Raw genomic sequence first — 17,091 nt, forward strand, 5'->3', positions numbered from 1 at the left:
TAGTTGTAGGCATGCTAACAAGAAAGAACACAACAACAAACAAGAAAACTAATGTTCATCTAATATAACAGACAATAAGAATTTTTTTTCCCTCCAAATTATCATAGTAGTGTTACTGATTTACCACAGAAGCAGGAGAAAGATCAGGGCCTGGTTAGAAGAGTGGGTGTTTTACAATTTTATTTTAACATTGGAAGGAGGATCTGGGGAACTAAAGGCCTGTCAGCCTGACATCGGTGCCAGATGGAGACGATCATCTTGAATGCCATCATGCAACAAGTATAGGACAACCAGGTTATAACATCCAGCTAGCATGAGTTTTTGAAAGGCAGTTCTTGCATGACCAGCCTGGTCTCGTTCTGTGACAAAATGACCTGCTTAGTGGATGAGGGAAAGGCTGTGGATGTTGTCTATCTAGATTTTAGTAAAGCCTTTTACGTAATGCACAGCATTGTTTAGCCAGGAGAAAAGCCAGCTCAGGGGAGACCTTATCACTCTCTACAACCACCTGAAAGGAGGCTCTACTCAGTGGGAGTCAGTCTTTTCTCCCATGCAGAAAGTGACAGGATGAGAGGAAATGGCCTGGAGTTGCAACAGAGGAGGTTTACACTAGATATTAGGAAAAAAATTTTAATGGAAAGGGTTGTCAAGCAATGGAACAGACTGCCCAGGGAAGTGGTGGAGTCACCATCCCTGGAAGTGTTCAAAAACATGTGGATATGGCCCTTGTGGATATGGCATTTGAGGATATATTTTAATGGTGAACATTGTGATGGTGCTAAGTTGATGATTAGACTTGATGATCTTAAAGTCTTTCCAACCTTAATTATTCTATGATGCTATGGTTTCTTATCGTTGTGTTTGTAAAACAGTGATTTGAAGTTCAACTACTTCGTGCTCATTGTGACCGAGACAGTCACCAATCACCACTTTGCCCACGAATGCTTCTCTGTTTCCAACAACAAATCTAGGTGGGCACTTTTCCTAGTTGGTTCCCATAATATCTCCACCAAGAAATTATCATCAGCATGCTTCAGGACTGCTTGTGTCCATTGTACAGCGCTCCCAATTGACGTCTGGGAAGTTAAGATCACCCATAAGAACATCTGACTTAGAGATATTCCTTCATTCTTTATGGAATAATTTCTCAGTGTCATGTTCCCAGACGGGTGGTTGATAGTATACTCCCACAACAACGTGCATCTTCATCCTTCCAGAGCCTCTCAACTGTGCCACCACCAACTGCAGGCACTATACATTTCAACCCCTCCCTCCTATAAAGAGCCATCCCCTGACTTGCCTGCCCTGCCTATCCTTCCTGAAGAGCCTATAACTATGTTATAACAGAGTAACACCATGAATCGACAGTATTGTTTTGTTTGGTAAATTTCTTAAATGTCAGATCATTTAACCCATGTTACTTTGCAGTTAATAACCCTGAAATCTGGGGCCACGTAATTATACCAAGTACTACACAAAAGGCATACAATACATTTAATGCACAGTATCAGTTCCCACAGAACTCAGTGTCAAGTTCTGTTGCTTTATACCTCAGATCTTTGCGTCAAATAAAGTGCTGAATTGCTTGCCTTCCCTGTGCACAAGTACTGTAAATAAAGCTTCAAAATTACTTATGCCAAGAGGTTGCTTGTGCTTCTATTCTTTTGACACTCTTTTTTTGGAGACTGTGGCCTGCACAGGTCAAACAGAAAAGAATTTAGGCATTGACTCTCTTGCAAACCTTGCTCATAAATCATGTTACAGCTGTCTCGAACATAAGGATGAACGGTTAATCACACCAGACTGGTAAACAGCTTCATAATAAGATCATCCTTCTCCTTCTTTTTATGGTCTGACAGAAGGGACACAATGTTTAAATTTCCTTGGGAGTCTGAGCTGCATTTCATGACCAGTTGAAGTTTGTGTTTCTCAGACAGTTGGAAGCAAACCCACTCAATTTAATGGGATGAGATGGGGGAAAGAGCAGAAGGAAAATGGCAGAACTAATCTTACTGTATGTGCTGCATTTTGTGCACCCAAAATGCTTATGAAGAGTTACAGGTGCCTTCCAACAGCTTTGTGAAAACTGCCTCCATTCTGACAGAATTAAAAGCCATGGGAACAGAAAATGGTGAGGTGTCTGGTGTTTAATGCTGCATGCTTCCTGGTCCCTGCCTGGATTCTGGTCTGAAGATCTGACAGTTCAGCCTGGTGGGAAACATTCCTCTCTCAGCAGCATTCTTTTGAGATAACTGAAAATATACCCATTGCCTAGCAGAAGTTGGAGGATTTAGCTCATATTTGCCTGTAAATATTATTTTGACTTGTTCCACTGTCCTAATGCAAATACACATTTTTGGCTTTCTTGGTAAGAGTATTTGATTTTTGCAGCTTTACTGGAAGCTCTTGCCATAGACTCCAGGGGTTTTAAATGTCAAACACTCAGAGCCTGTTGCTGAGGCAGTGTACTATGGGGAGTGAAACCTGAGCGTGTTTTCACTGCACAAGTGCCTCTCTCAGTTGATTGTCAGGCATCTGTTGTCAATGCTGGTGCTCTGTGGTTTCTTGTGTGTTGTGTGCTGGCTGCCCCTTTCTGGCAGCCAAGGCCCCACCCATCTGGGCTGGGGGGAGGATCAGGAGGGCAGCTTCAGAGCAACTCTTGGTTAGAGATACAGCTCCTGGGTAGGGATAAAGCCAGGCTAATAAGGAAAAAGGAAAATGATACAAAGGTGATCACTCACCACCTCCTGGCAGCAGACCAGTGCCCAGCTAGCCTCTGAGTGATTGCTGCTTTAGCTAAACCCTCATCCCACTACCACCCCAGCCCAATTTTATTGCTCAGCATGGAACCTTATGCCTTTAGTCAGCTAGGCTCCGTAATCACGCTGTGCCCCCTCCCAGACCCTTGTTCACCCTGAGCCTGCTCACCAGTGTGAGAAGCGGAGAAGGCCTTGAGGCTCTGCAACTTCCCCAACAAGGCATAATGCTGGTGTGTAATCAACACTGCTTTGGTCACCAGCCTGTAGCAGGGCATGACAGGGCTGCTATGGAGAAAATGGGCTCCATCCCAGACAGACCCAGTATGGTTGTTGTGAGTGACAAATGAGGTGTGATCATGGATACTCATGTCTCTCTTTTCCAGGCCTGTGTTGAGCTATACTTGTAAGAAAAGGTAAAAGAAGGCAAAGAGTAAAAGAAACAGCACAGAACAGGCAAATCATAGAGACTTGCTGAATTCCCTGCTCAGATTACATTGTGCCCACACACATGTACATACACATAGATTTCTGTTCTTATTAGCAGGATTCATAGTGGATGGTTTTCATCCAACACTAAGGAAAGAGATTGTCTTTGGCAGAATGATTATGGTGCTATATTGTAGTTACAACAAAAGCATTTTTGATAGGATAGTATAATTAATACAGCACATAAATTATTATTATTAAAATGCCACAGGATTTCTACAAAACAAATCAACATAATATAAGCTATAAGTAGATTAATACGGAATTTATAATACATTTTAACTTATAATTTCCAATCATCTAAATCCTAACAACTTATGATGCAACTTATGAACCCTCTGCAGATCAAGTCAAATCTTATTCCATGCTTTGCTCTATCAGTATAACAATTATAATTAGACTCTCAAAACATACAAAAGAATGAGTCACTCCCTCCATCCTCAGAGGATGCAAACAATGGTGGAGGCATCCCTGCTACTGGAGGTTGATGGGTTTCACTGTCCAGCAGCAGCTCTGGTTCAAGTTCCCCCTTATGCCTCATAACTGGTTGGATCTCTGAACTGTGGGCTGCTGCACTTCACCTCCCCCTCCTGTGGGGGCCTAGTGGGCCAGGGACCTGCCAGGACAGTAAGGAGGGGAGCAGTCACCTGGTGCCCAGGAACCTTGAGGATGGGAGGGAGAGGAAAAAATTGTTTGTCTGGATTTTCTTCTGGGTTCACAGAACCTTCATGGCCTGAGAATGAGGTGAAGGGTAATGAAGATGTCACACGCTCAGTGACAGGTGATGGTTGCTTGCCTCATGAATTGGCATTCATTAACTCCATAAGCAGGGGTTGGAGCAGCGTGTACTCATGGCAATGGCACACATCAGCACTTCACTTCAAGAGTGACTTTTCAGGGAACCCAAATGAGGCATGTGCCACTGCCCCTCAGCTCTGAAGAGACACCCAGTCCCACCAAGGCTTGCAGGAATAGGGTCCAGAGAACATTGGTGTGAAAGCAAAGGGAAAATATGGCTCCAGCATAGGCTCCAGGGCAGCCAGGCAGGAAGATTACAGGGCTGGGAGTGGAAGCCTGCACTACTGTAAATGGCAGGCCCTTGGCCTTGGTTAAACACATAAAAACACTTTGAATGTTGTGGTATGATATATCTGCAGCTATATCTAGATAAATGTAATACATACACTATACAATATGCATTCCTATTGCGCACGGGTTTTGCACGTGTAAAGATACATACATAGAGGGAGACAAGAAACCAATCCATTTCAAGTGCAATTCATGACATTAGAAAAAATAACCTCTATTGAGTAGTAGCCCTCACAGATACAAATGTCATGCACAGTTGTTGAAAACGCAGTATCAAAGCCTAAAAAAATTGAGAAAATTATGTCTCATGGTCTTTAGAACTCCATAAATTGATGTACATGCGTGTTTAATGTGAGCTGTTTCTTGTCTGCCATAATCTTAAGCCTTTATTTCATATAGAGATGCTCTCCTGCTATTTGATTTGTTTGGGTTGAGCAGTGTCTGAGTTCCACGTTGCTCTGCAGATGTTGTTCCAGTGCTCCCTCAGTGCTCTTGCCTGAAGATAACTTCATAAACCCTGGCAGAATTACCTACATAAAAATTTTCAAATTGTAGTGGGCCAGTAGGCTAGTACTTCCAATACTAAGAAGCAGGATTTGAGGATATCCCACTCACAAGTGCCAAAATTCCTCTGAACCTGTCAGTTTTGTGGTTTGCAGCAGTTTCTGTATTGCTGTGCACCATCACTTCCAGCATGACTACCTTGTTACTTCTCCTCCTCCTCATCCCCCAGAGAAAAGAAGGAATGATGTCTGTGGCTACGCCATCTTACCTGCCCCTGAGGAAGGGGAAAACAGTAGGGGTACAGTTGCTTTGCTGACCCTGGAGAACTTGGAAAATAACTCCATCTCATTCCAGCTATTTCTGGATGCCTTCTGGCCCCCTTGAAGGAAACTCACTTTCAAAAACAGGACTGCTGGGCACCTTGCCTTTCAGCAAAGATTTTCAACCTGTTGTAAACCAAACAGTCAGTGTTGGCACTGAGGTAGCCTGAGGCAGCCTGAGCTTTCAGAAGAGGCAATGTCTGTTTCTGTGGTATTAGTGGCTCCCTCGGCCATATCTCAGCACCCTGGGTGGTTGGGGTCAGCTCTTAATGCAGATCTATCAGGCTGTCCTCCCTTACCAGAGCCCTGAGTGCTTCCTCTGCCCTTGTTGTAGGCCAATCTCCTCCAGTGCTGTCTTCTATTGTTGTGATTATTTTTAGTGCCCGCAAACACATTTCTGCAACAGCTATCAGCAAGGCTCTTACATTACATACACAGATCATACATGCAGAAACTTTAAGGCTTCTGCAAGTGATTTTGTTACCATTTCCTCAATTTTGCTATCCATTTCTCTTTTTGGTTCTTTTCGTACATCTGTCTGCATCAGTTTGAAGAGTCAACTTGTGTATTGCTAAAACTGAGCAAGATAACTGTTTTTTTTCAATAGTTTTCTGGGTAAATTATGCAAAGTTACACTGAATGCTGTATTAACTATGAATAGGTGGGGTTTTATCCTCATTCTTGAAATGAGGGTCAGCACTTCATAAAAAAAACATTTCTGGAAGACTTTAGGACTGTAAATAAACTCCCCAGATTTAAGATGAACATAGTGGAACCCTGATTTTGATAAATAAGTTAAAGAAACTTGCTGTAAGTTTTCTTTTAGAAGACAAAGGAAAAAAGGAAACGTGATTTCACCAATCTGATTACAAGCCAACTGACAAGCAAACTCATAGATAAAGGACTAAGTCAATTAAGGACTCCTGCTTTATTTTAAATTACATTCTTCACTCACAGCAGCAGTAATATACATTTGCTCTTACCAGAGGATCCTCCCCTAACACGTGATGTAGTAGGAAGTACTTTTCTGTTTTCAGTTACTCTGTGTTTCAGAGGGGGCAAAAGAGATTTTGTGCAACTTCTGAGGGAAACTCAACTTTTAAAATCAGTAAACCAGTGACTCCCTGTGCCTCTAAAAATCAAACTCTATTCTGTAGTTCTGAATTGCTGTGCATTTACTCCCATCTTTTGAAGGGGAGTATTGCTGTATTTTGCTTCCCACACTTCATAGGTTTAGGAAAAAAAAAAAGCAGCAAAAGCACGCTCTGCATTTCTATTAGTGTTTAGCTAAAGCTGCAGTTTCACTTTGTACAGAATTGAAACTCCTGTGCTCTTAGATGTGACAGCAAGTTCCTAATATAAAAAAGTATTAGCCTTATTCCAAAAGAAAATGCTGTGTCTGAATATCTGAAGTTTGTGGGTTTAGACTGCAAGGGAGATCTCCAAAGACATGGTGCACCTGCCAAAAATTACAGGCTTGGGTAACTGGACACTGATTTAGAAAACCTACTTGCAACCAAAACAAGTAGACATTAAGCATCTCGTGTTCTGGTGTCATGTACCAGGGACATGGCTGGGTGTTGGTGTTCTCGGCAATCAAATGGGTCAGGGAGCCCAGACAGACGCTCCAGGAGCCTTTTTATTATTTTATTCCAGCATCAGACTCATACACAGAGTTGAGACAGAGATGGTACAAAGCTCACGCCGTCACAGGCGTCCAAAAACTTTCTTGTTACAGAGCATTCTTAAAAGCTTCTTTGCCAACTAGCATGCCTCTAAAATTTACAGACAACTGTTTTAACCAATCTTCAATAGCGCACGTACATCTGTTGTACACAATACTTGCTTGTTATGCCTTTATACAACAATGCACAATATTCCATTATTAGGCTTAAATTTATCTATCTTGCTAAGCTTATTTTTTGCAACTTCAAAACCTATCTCAGCCAAACTTAGAAACTCTAATCATTTTAACGTCCTTGCTTGCTATATAATTTTATCTTCTTCTATCTTCAAGTTTTTGCAGCTAGAGCTGATTCCTAAATTCTTTTGCTTTATTTCTAAAACTGCTATTTTTTTCACACCTAAGGGCTTTTCCAGCTTTTTGTGTTTCCCACAGCTGGGTACTTGAAGAAATCAACATACACAGTCCAACTTGTGTTAGGTCATTCTCTCCTTTGATAATTAGATATGCACATTATCTTTTCTACAGGATCAATAATTATAAATGAGTGGAAGCTAAGTTTCTTTTGTTGTGACATACACAAAGTGAAATATCCAGAGCGGAATAGCTAGTGTAGAGTGTTTGCTAGTGTAGAGAGGTAGTTTTTCCTACCAGAAATGTCTCAAACGGCTTTTCAACACACAGCAGGATTTTAATAAGATTTCTGCATTCGTTATGGTAGCACCCAATGAAAATCTCAGTGCATTTCGCATGAAAAGCAAAATCCAGTTATCAGTAAAGAGTGGAAGAATCATACTGCATTGCAGTACTTCTAGTATTCAGGCACAAAGGTGAGAAATACAGTCCTGAATTAATACAGCTGGCAATTAATAAGCCCTTTTCTAGGCCTTGATTGAAATGGCAATGATGCTGTACAACTTCCTTGTTTTCCTGTTTATTTTCTATATGACTCAGACACTAAACACATGGAATTTGAAAGTATTATTACAAATTCTTTCCCTGTTCATTTTTCAAGTTCCAGTCACCTGAAATTAATTTCTCAGCTCCACCATAGTCAGAAAAATTATGAATTGCAATTTAAAATGTAAAGTAAAATACGTATATAAGGAAGACATGAAAAAAAACCCACAATCACCACCTGATAAACATCCTAAAAATTGAACCAGTCTGTTCTGATAAGCATGGAGACTCCTAAGTATGAAACTGTTAGAAAGACACCCCATGTTCTGTGAAATGCTGGATTGTCATCAGTTTAAGTCTATCCATGTAGCTTTAAGCTTTGGCCATTCTACAGTCTCCCACACAGTTTTAACCTTGCTCTATGCCACTTCCTGTGCCCTTTTCACTATCTTTTTTATCCTCGTTGGGTTTGTTTCCCTTCCCCAAAGTCCCAGTCACTTAATAGACATTTCCATAGAGTATTCAACTTAAAACCCTCCCATTTCTTGAAGCTATTTGTATCAGGAGTAAATGCCAAATAATAATAATTATAAAAATGACTAAACTTCCAAAACTGAACTATTGTTAACATCAATTACCAACTTCTGTCTCTATTTTCATGCAGCTTACACTAAAAAGAGGGGGTGGGGGAAAGGAGGAACTTGAGCTTCTGCAAATCTTAGTTTAGTCTGAAGTGACTGATTATGCGTATGTAGCACATTTTTCTCCTTGCTGATTGATCTTAAACTTTGTGGCCAAATATTCCACAACTGTCCTTTGGAATTCCCCATGGCTTGGATGTTTACCTTTTCGGAGCAGGTCTCACAGTTTTTTATGGTGTGACACTGTATCTAGGTAAAAACCAGTTTGAAATGAAAACTGTGTTCAAAAGTAGCATAGAAGAGAGCAAATTGCAACATGTGAGAATAAAAGCACGTGGATGTATGAGTAATGTAAGAATTTCTTTAAAGGGGGAAAAATAAGAGTACTCAGTTATTTCTGTGGGGTGGAGTAGTAAATGAGGTACTGTTGTTTTAAGTACAAATGTTTGAGGAAGTAGGTTGCAGAAGTTGTTTCACATTCAATTATTTCTCAAGTTGCAATCGAGGTGAAAAGAAGTGACAGAGTAGTGATTTCTGCTGTTGTCTTGAGTATGTCATGTTACATTCTCCTCTACACCTCAGCTGAACCACTGGAAACAACTTCTGTGCTGTTTTTCTTCTGCTCCGTTTTACAGTCTCTTCCAGCATCTAATCTGCCAGACCTGGAAGCACACAGAAAATGGTACGTTAAACTTTCATTTTAAATTTGCTCTTAGGTATCTTTGACTGGAACTGCTTTGGAAGATTTTCAAGAACATATTCTGCTTTTCTGTTTTCTAAATGGTCCAGTTTACTGTTATGGTTCGAAGCTGCAGAGCATTATGTCTGCAAAGGAAAGCATTAATTTGCACTAATACTTATTGTACAGCAGTGCTACAGAACAAGTAACGAATGTCTTATCCAAATACTCCAAGTTTTTAGGTGTTTATTTTTCTCTACCCTTCCCTCCTGTCACAACTTAAAATACATGTGGAACCTCTACAGAAAAACTTCCTTCAGAAACTCATAGCTGTACTGTTGCTGAATATTTGAAGAACACCCTAAATCATTAGGGGTTTGTGCACATAGCAGTTAAGATCAGTAGATTAGTTCTTTTGAACTCCTTATAAAACCAAGCATAGAACACAGACAAAAGAACAGCTCGCATACTCCTGCTGTACTTTTAAACAAGCCTCTCATTGCAAAGACATTGCACAAGACAGCATTGCTTCTTGCTCTTATTTAGGTCTTTCTGTTTGTTCTGGTACTATAATGGATGCAACATTTTACATATGCAAATAGCCAGATACAGCCCCAAGATGTAACTCTTTACAGTTAAAACAGCTAATGCATTACAAAGATTATCAGGAGAGGGAAGAATATACAAAGAAATGAAGCACAAAGATGGTAGGAGCTACGCTGGCTCTGCAACAATACTTAGGTTCCTAAAAATACTGTAATATGTGAGAGTTCAAAACCTGAGCGTTGTAAGACTCAAGATGTCTTTTTTGACTTCTTAAGAAGCCTACGAACATATTCATGAAGACTTTCAAAGCCCAGATTCACCGCACCTAATTTCAGGCACCTAAATGTGCAGTGTTAACCTCTGTTTGGTGTGTACTCAGGCAGATCTCCCTCAATCTTCAAACTGAACAGTCCCTGCAGAGTGGCCTCTCTCCTCTCTCCCACTCTCTCTTGAATTTCAGTGCTACTAAGATTGATGACAGCAAATTGAGGAACTTAGTTAAACACCTGAAATTAAGGGCCTGCGTGTAGTGACTGAATATGAGCTCATGTGGAAAGTTTGAGTCTTCAATCTAGACTGCAATCACACCTTGCCCATGCCCTGCTCTAGTGCTTCAACAGAGTGGTTTAATCTGGTTTATCAAATCTTTAAAGCTTGAACCTAATTAACTTTCCCTTCCTTCATTTAAAGGTAGAAAGGCTGGTGGAGTTTGATGTGCATCAGTTGTCAGTATTTGCTTCAGTGACTACAGATTCTGTGTCCATGGCTGGTGACAGCCAGCACTTCATGGTCTGCTGTGGTCTGTGTCGACAGATAAAGGTAAAAGGCACCCATGTGATGGTGGAGTGACACGTCCTGCAGTGCAGAGTCTCTATGGTTTCCCTATCAGCTCTCTGCTGTTCTCCACTGGGTAAACAGACTGGCCCTGGTGTCCATAGGTCTGCTAACGCAAGAAATGGAGGCAGGCAGTTTCTGGGACATCACAGGCCATTTGGTTAGCATAGGCACTCTTTGGTTTTCCGTTAGTCTCCTAATGTCCTTTACATGTATAATATGCTGTGTCCCCTGGGAAAGAAGGAAGGAAGGCAAAATTTTTTCAGGAATATATCCTAATTTTTCTTTGGCAGTGTCACTTGTCACTCTAAAAAAGACCTTCAATTTTCCATGTAATTAAATAGCAATGGCAGAGCCCTTCCTTCTCCTTCCCACATCCCTGACCACATTAGTGGGGAAAAAAGGGTTCTACTGAAAAGCTCAGGTGGTGGAAGGAAATTAATGCCTTTTATCTTTTCCAAATTCACTCCCCACTTAACTCTGATTACTCTCAATAATAATTTTTATCCAAGTGCACGGGAAATCAGAAAACTTAATCCTCCTCTAAAGCAGATTGGCTAGACTGTATTGAAAACACTGGTGAACTCCCTTACCCAGTGACCTCTGTCTGGGCAATTTTCCAAAGGGAATTCCAATAAGCCAAATGATGGTTAATTTGATACCTAGCAAATGAAAACACAAGAGTTGGAGATAATGAAATATGAATACACAGGCATGGCCTGGTTAGTCCATATGAGCCTGCTCTGAATAATTGTATGAATGACAGCCACAGCTACCAGCCGTGGTATTTAGCTACCTTGCCTTTTCTCAGAGCATGTGCGGATAAGAAGAAAGCACCATAGCACTTCCAGGGAGTGGGCAAGGAAATTGTGGTAACACTGTAGCTTCTGTCACTGTATCAGGTTACACTGAATTCAAGGTCTGCAGTGGACTTTTACATTTTTCCTTCTATACTGAGGCTCTGTAATTCCAAAGATGACTGAAAGAAATACCAAAGTGATGCCATTTGGATGTTGAGTCAAGATAGCAGAAGTGCAGTGCTGTGTGAGACCTGATCTGGCTTCTCTCACATTTCCAGATACATGGATGCAGAGGTAGATTCAGCATAGGTAACATAGAAACACAAAGTTGTACAGGGGACACAGTGCTTGAAGTAAACAGGGCGTGCAACAGAAAGCCTCGCTTCACCTCTAGGTCCGTATCACCTGCAAGGCACATCTTTGGCAGCACTTGACAGGGTTTACACAGACTGCTTGGCAAGTCTCTGTATGTTCTTGTGTCACAGCTAAAGAGACAAAAACATTTCCATGTATCTTGAACATTTTACCTAATCATCTGATTTTCACCTACTTAATTGGGTTGTGACATTTAATCAATATTATGCCACACATAACTAATCCTGGTGGTTTAAGAGCCCCCTATGTGCCATACAAGCCTCCACCACTGAGTTTTCAAGGAAGAAACAAGGATGATGATTTTCGTGAGGTGTCTTGTCTTTAAAACTCTTGACCAACACCAGATGCAAGCAATTAGATACAGGGCAAGGCAGCAAGATGGTCATGGCCCTTCTGCCTGTGCCACACAAGCCAAGGCTGGCAGTCTGCCAGCCAGGGTTTCCTTGACACTGACTGCTGCTGAGAAAATAACCAGTAAGTTGTGAAATATTAAAAGCTCTTCCCATAATACCCACAAATCTATGAAGCCAGCAAGACCACAAAGTCTCAACAGACAGAGTGTTTCAGAAGCTTCCTAAAATGTCTGTGGGATTTTTGCTCTGGTTATTTAGGCTGGTTATTAGTCTTTCATGGAACATACCCAGTTTTAAACTTGTCTTCGATTTTCATGTTCCCACCTCACCCAGATACATTGTTTTCTTGTCCCTCGTCCCTTATTGGACAGTGAAAATGAAAACTGGTAATAAACTTTAAGGAAATAAAGACATTGACTTTCTTAGGTCAACTCTACATCTATTCTGCCACTTACTAGAGGAAGAATACTCATGATAATGTTAAATTTGAATTCGGAACTCAGTCACCTGTTAGTGCAGTTTTGGAAGTTTACACAAGCTTTTGAGTTGAGATTTTGAGTATAGATCTTGTATACGCTTAGAAAAAGTAACTGTGCTCATCTACGTTAATATGCAATGGCAACCTGCTGGATGTTGAACACCTCTTATTTCCCCTTAAAAAGGAGTATTCACAGAGACATGGACTTTAATTACCCCTTGTCACTTTCTCAGGAGATGTTTTTTAATAATTCATTTTTTAGAGAGTGATATTTAAATTAATATTAGAATTCTTGGTGATGATAAAATAAAAAAAGATTTGAGGAACCACCAACATATGCCTCCGGAAACATATATTCCTACCTGCACATCCATCCATGGTCAGTGTGTGTGACCAGGACCCCAATTTAGCTGTATAGTTGGCCTGACCCAGTGTGTAGGTGAAATATTCTCATTGCATTAAACTAATACTTCCGTATTTCCTTGGTTTTAGGTATCTCGTGCAAAGATGTCAAATGCATTGCCATTTATCCTGCTCTTCATATTCCCAATGCTGCTGTCAGGGGCTTGGTTTCCCAAAACTTTACCCTGTGATGTTAAGTCCTCAGAAGGCACTGTGACAGTGGACTGCACTGATCGGCGCCTTAAAGAAGTTCCCAGAGGGATCCCTGGAAATGTTACCAACCTTACCCTGAGTATTAACCATATCCCCCACATCTACCCAACATCCTTTGATCATCTTGAAAACCTCCAGGAGATTGACTTCAGATGCAACTGTGTGCCTGTCAAACTTGGCCCCAAAGATAATGTGTGCACTAGCAAACTGAAGATTGAGACTGGTAGTTTTGCTGCCCTGACAAGATTGAAGTCATTGTATTTGGATGCAAACCAGCTGGCAGAAATACCCCGAGGTCTTCCGGCTACTTTAACCCTGCTGAGCCTGGAAGCAAACAGTATCTTTTCTATCCATGAAGCCAGCTTCTCAGAGCTAGGAAACATAGAGGTATTGTATCTTGGACAGAACTGTTACTACCGCAATCCATGCAACGTTTCATTTGAAATTGAGAAAACAGCCTTTCTGGGGCTGAAAAAGTTAACAATACTATCCCTGAAGTCCAACAACTTAACACATATTCCACCCAATTTGTCATCTACTTTAAAGGAATTGTATATTTACAACAACATGATTCAAGTGATTCACGAACAGGATTTAAGTGGCCTTTCCAAACTAGAAATTCTTGACCTAAGTGGTAATTGCCCACGTTGCTATGATGCCCCGTATCCTTGCATTCCTTGTCCCAAGAGCTCGATTCAGATACATTCAAAGGCTTTTGACTCCTTGGAAAATTTAAGAATTTTGCGACTTCACAGTAACTCTCTTCAGAGCATACCCAGCAGCTGGTTTAAAAACATCAAGAATCTCAAAGAACTTGACCTCTCCCAAAATTTCCTCATGAGGGAGATTGGAGATGCTCAGTTTTTGACATTTATCCCCAGCCTTATGCAGCTTGATCTGTCCTTCAACTTTGAAGTGAAGGTGTATTCTCCCTTCTTGAATCTTTCTAAGACATTTTCTTCTCTCTATAACCTGGAAACCCTGAGGCTCAAGGGTTATGTCTTTAAAGAACTGAGAGCACAAGATCTACGTCCACTGCTCGGTCTTCAGAATCTAACCATGTTGGATCTCGGGACTAACTTTATTAAAGTTGCAGACCTGACAGTGTTTGAAGAATTCCCAGCTCTTAAGTTCATTGACCTCTCAGTGAATAAAATTTCTCCTTCTTCAGGGGAAAGCAACTTCTATGGATTTTGCTCTAATCCTGGCATTTCAGTTGAGCAATACAACAGGCAAGTACGACAAGAGATGCATTATTTCAGGTATGACGTGTATGAGCGAAGCTGCCGTTCCAAAGACAAAGAGGCTTCTTCCTACCAATCTATAGTTAAGGAAGATTGCCTTAACTACGGAAAAACTCTGGATTTAAGCAGAAACAATGTATTTTTTGTTAACCCCTCAGACTTCCTGGGACTTAGCTCCCTCAAATGTCTCAACTTGTCAGATAATGCAATAAGTCAAACTTTAAATGGAAGTGAATTCTCTTACCTGTCTGGATTGAAATATCTGGATTTTTCTAACAACAGGGTTGATTTGCTACACCAAACTGCTTTCAAAGAGCTAAAATTTTTAGAAATTCTAGATCTGAGCAATAACCAGCATTATTTTCTGGCAGAAGGTGTTACTCACGTGCTTAGTTTTATGAAAAACCTAGCCCATCTGAAGAAGCTGATGATGAATGAGAATGACATTTCTACCACTATTGATACAGGAATGGAAAGCCAATCTCTTAGAATTTTAGAATTCAGAGGAAATCGTTTAGATGCTTTATGGGTGGATGGCAATGCTAGATACTTGTCCTTCTTCAAGAATCTGACCAGCCTGGAAGAACTGGATATTTCCTTCAACTCGCTCAGTTTTTTGCCTCATGATGTTTTTAAAGGAATGCCTCCTAGTCTCAAGATCCTCAACTTAACAAATAATCAACTGAAGAGTTTCATCTGGGGAAGCCTCCCCTCTCTGAGGAACCTAGTAACTCTGGACCTGAGCAATAACCTTCTGACTACTGTTCCCAAAGAACTGTCCAATTGCACCTCATCACTCCAAAAACTGATGCTCCGAAACAATCGCATTCAGCGATTAACCAAACATTTTCTCAGAGGTGCTTTTAAACTGAGGTACTTGGACCTCAGCTCAAACAAGATTGAAATAATTAAGAGATCCAGCTTCCCCGAGAATGTCATTAACAACCTGGAGATGCTGCTTTTGCATGGCAATCCTTTTAAGTGTAACTGTGAGGCTGTGTGGTTTGTCTGGTGGATCAATCAGACACAGGTGACCATTCCTCTTCTGGCCACAGACGTGACCTGTGCTGGCCCAGGGGCACATAAGGGAAGGAGCGTGGTTTTCTTGGATCTGTATACCTGTCAGCTGGACACGTCGTATTTGATCCTGTACGCTCTGTCAGCTTCAACCGTCCTTGGCTTTATGGTGTTCACAGTGATGAGCCACCTCTACTTCTGGGATGTGTGGTATAGCTACCATTACTGCACTGCCAAGCTGAAGGGCTATCGGCGCTTGTCTTTACCAGACGCCTGCTACGATGCCTTTATTGCCTATGACAATGAAGATGCAGCTGTGAATGAGTGGGTGCTGCAGGAACTGGTTGAAAGGCTGGAAAACCAAAAAGCCAGGCAGTTCAATTTATGCCTGGAAGGAAGGGACTGGCTCCCAGGACAGCCAGTCTTTGACAACCTTTCCCAGAGCATTCAGCTGAGCAAAAAGACCATATTTGTGCTGACCAACAAGTATATTAAAAGCGGCAGCTTTAAGACAACATTTTACATGGCTCATCAGCGGCTTCTAGATGACAAAATGGATGTCATTATCTTGATATTTCTTGAGAAGGTTTTGCAGAAGTCTCGCTATGTCCGGCTGAGGAAGAGGCTGTGCAGAAGTTCAGTCCTGGAATGGCCAACTAACCCTCAGTCTCAGCCCTACTTCTGGCAGTGCCTGAAAAATGCCATAGCTACAAGCAATTCACTGGCTTACAACAAGCTTCTCCAAGAAACTGTTTAGTCCTACCCTTTCCCTTAAATATTGTTATGATACACATGCACCTTGCTTGGCACTTATTAGTGCACAGCAAGAAATGATGCACTACCCCCTGGAAGTCACTGTTGCAGAATATCACCACTTCCAGCTTTTATTTCACAATAGGCCTCTAACACCTCCTGTGGTTAGGTAAAGTGTGGGTTAGACACTTGGTCAATATGCTCGAGTACACAGGGTGAAGGAGTGCTTGGACCATGCCTAAAGTTGCTGCTGTTTAGACACTCTTGGAATAAATGTGATTTTTATAAAAATACATTGTTTCTCTATTTGCTGTATTTATGAAAATCAAGAAAAGCAACTGCTGACATGTTTGTGTCAGAAAATCACTTTAGAAAAGCTCATTCTTTGATCTTAGGGAAATAAAAGATTTTTTATCTTTTCATCTTAGGCTTAGAGTTTCTTAGTCTACCACTTCTATCTGAGTGGGCAAACCGGGGAAAGCAAATTCTGCTGTGACTGCTGTCAGGGGCTTGGATCTGGTACAGGAGCTCTCCCACTGTTGCACTGTCAAAAAACCCACAAGTCTGAAGAGACTTGGAAGTATGTGTGTGGACTAAAATGGGAAGATATGTGAGAAATGAGTTCAGAAGGTCTTGTAGGCTATAGGTGGGAAGGAGTTATAACATAAAGGGATTCCTTGTGAATGGAGCTGCTGCATGGTTGCAAGAAGAGAGAGCAGACATGCAGAGGGAGAGGCACAAGGCAGATGGAGAAAATCAGTTAAACCAAACAGACAAAGAACTAGATGATCTTCCAGATCCCTTCCAACCCAAACCATTCTATGATTCTGTCATCTCAGCTGCCTCTGGCAGTTCCTTGCCTAGCTTTTCTGTCTGGTCCTTTCTTTAAATAGTCCCTTTTTGATTTAGTTGTAGGCATGCTAACAAGAAAGAACACAACAACAAACAAGAAAACTAATGTTCATCTAATATAACAGACAATAAGAATTTTTTTTCCCTCCAAATTATCATAGT

At 41.2% G+C, this 17,091-nt stretch overlaps 1 protein-coding gene across 2 annotated transcripts; it reads left to right on the plus strand.

The window, feature by feature from the left end:
• The first annotated feature begins 8,867 nt into the window (after window positions 1–8,867).
• Window positions 8,868–17,062, plus strand: LOC121672157 (toll-like receptor 7). 2 transcript variants are annotated; one of them, XM_042044689.1, is made up of 3 exons: window positions 8,868–9,065; window positions 10,299–10,427; window positions 12,941–17,062. In XM_042044689.1, exons 1-3 carry the CDS (start codon window positions 9,063–9,065, stop codon window positions 16,079–16,081), a joined length of 3,273 nt encoding a protein of 1,090 aa, XP_041900623.1. In that variant the 5' UTR covers window positions 8,868–9,062; the 3' UTR covers window positions 16,082–17,062. The 2 variants fall into 2 exon arrangements, with proteins under 2 accessions (XP_041900623.1, XP_041900624.1); XM_042044690.1 differs by lacking the exon at window positions 10,299–10,427 and having other exon boundaries at window positions 8,869–9,065.
• Window positions 17,063–17,091: the final 29 nt, after the last annotated feature.

The sequence above is a fragment of the Corvus kubaryi genome, unplaced genomic scaffold (assembly GCF_017639235.1).
Source record: "Corvus kubaryi isolate FWS band 111438036 unplaced genomic scaffold, C.kubaryi_AGA036_p1.0 39138, whole genome shotgun sequence".
NCBI classification, from domain to species: domain Eukaryota; kingdom Metazoa; phylum Chordata; class Aves; order Passeriformes; family Corvidae; genus Corvus; species Corvus kubaryi.

Bases quoted from the DNA above. Each gene is read 5' to 3' on its own strand.
- LOC121672157 (XM_042044689.1), top strand. The intron at 10,428-12,940 runs GTAAAAGGCACC...CCTTGGTTTTAG, and splicing joins GTCTGTGTCGACAGATAAAG to GTATCTCGTGCAAAGATGTC.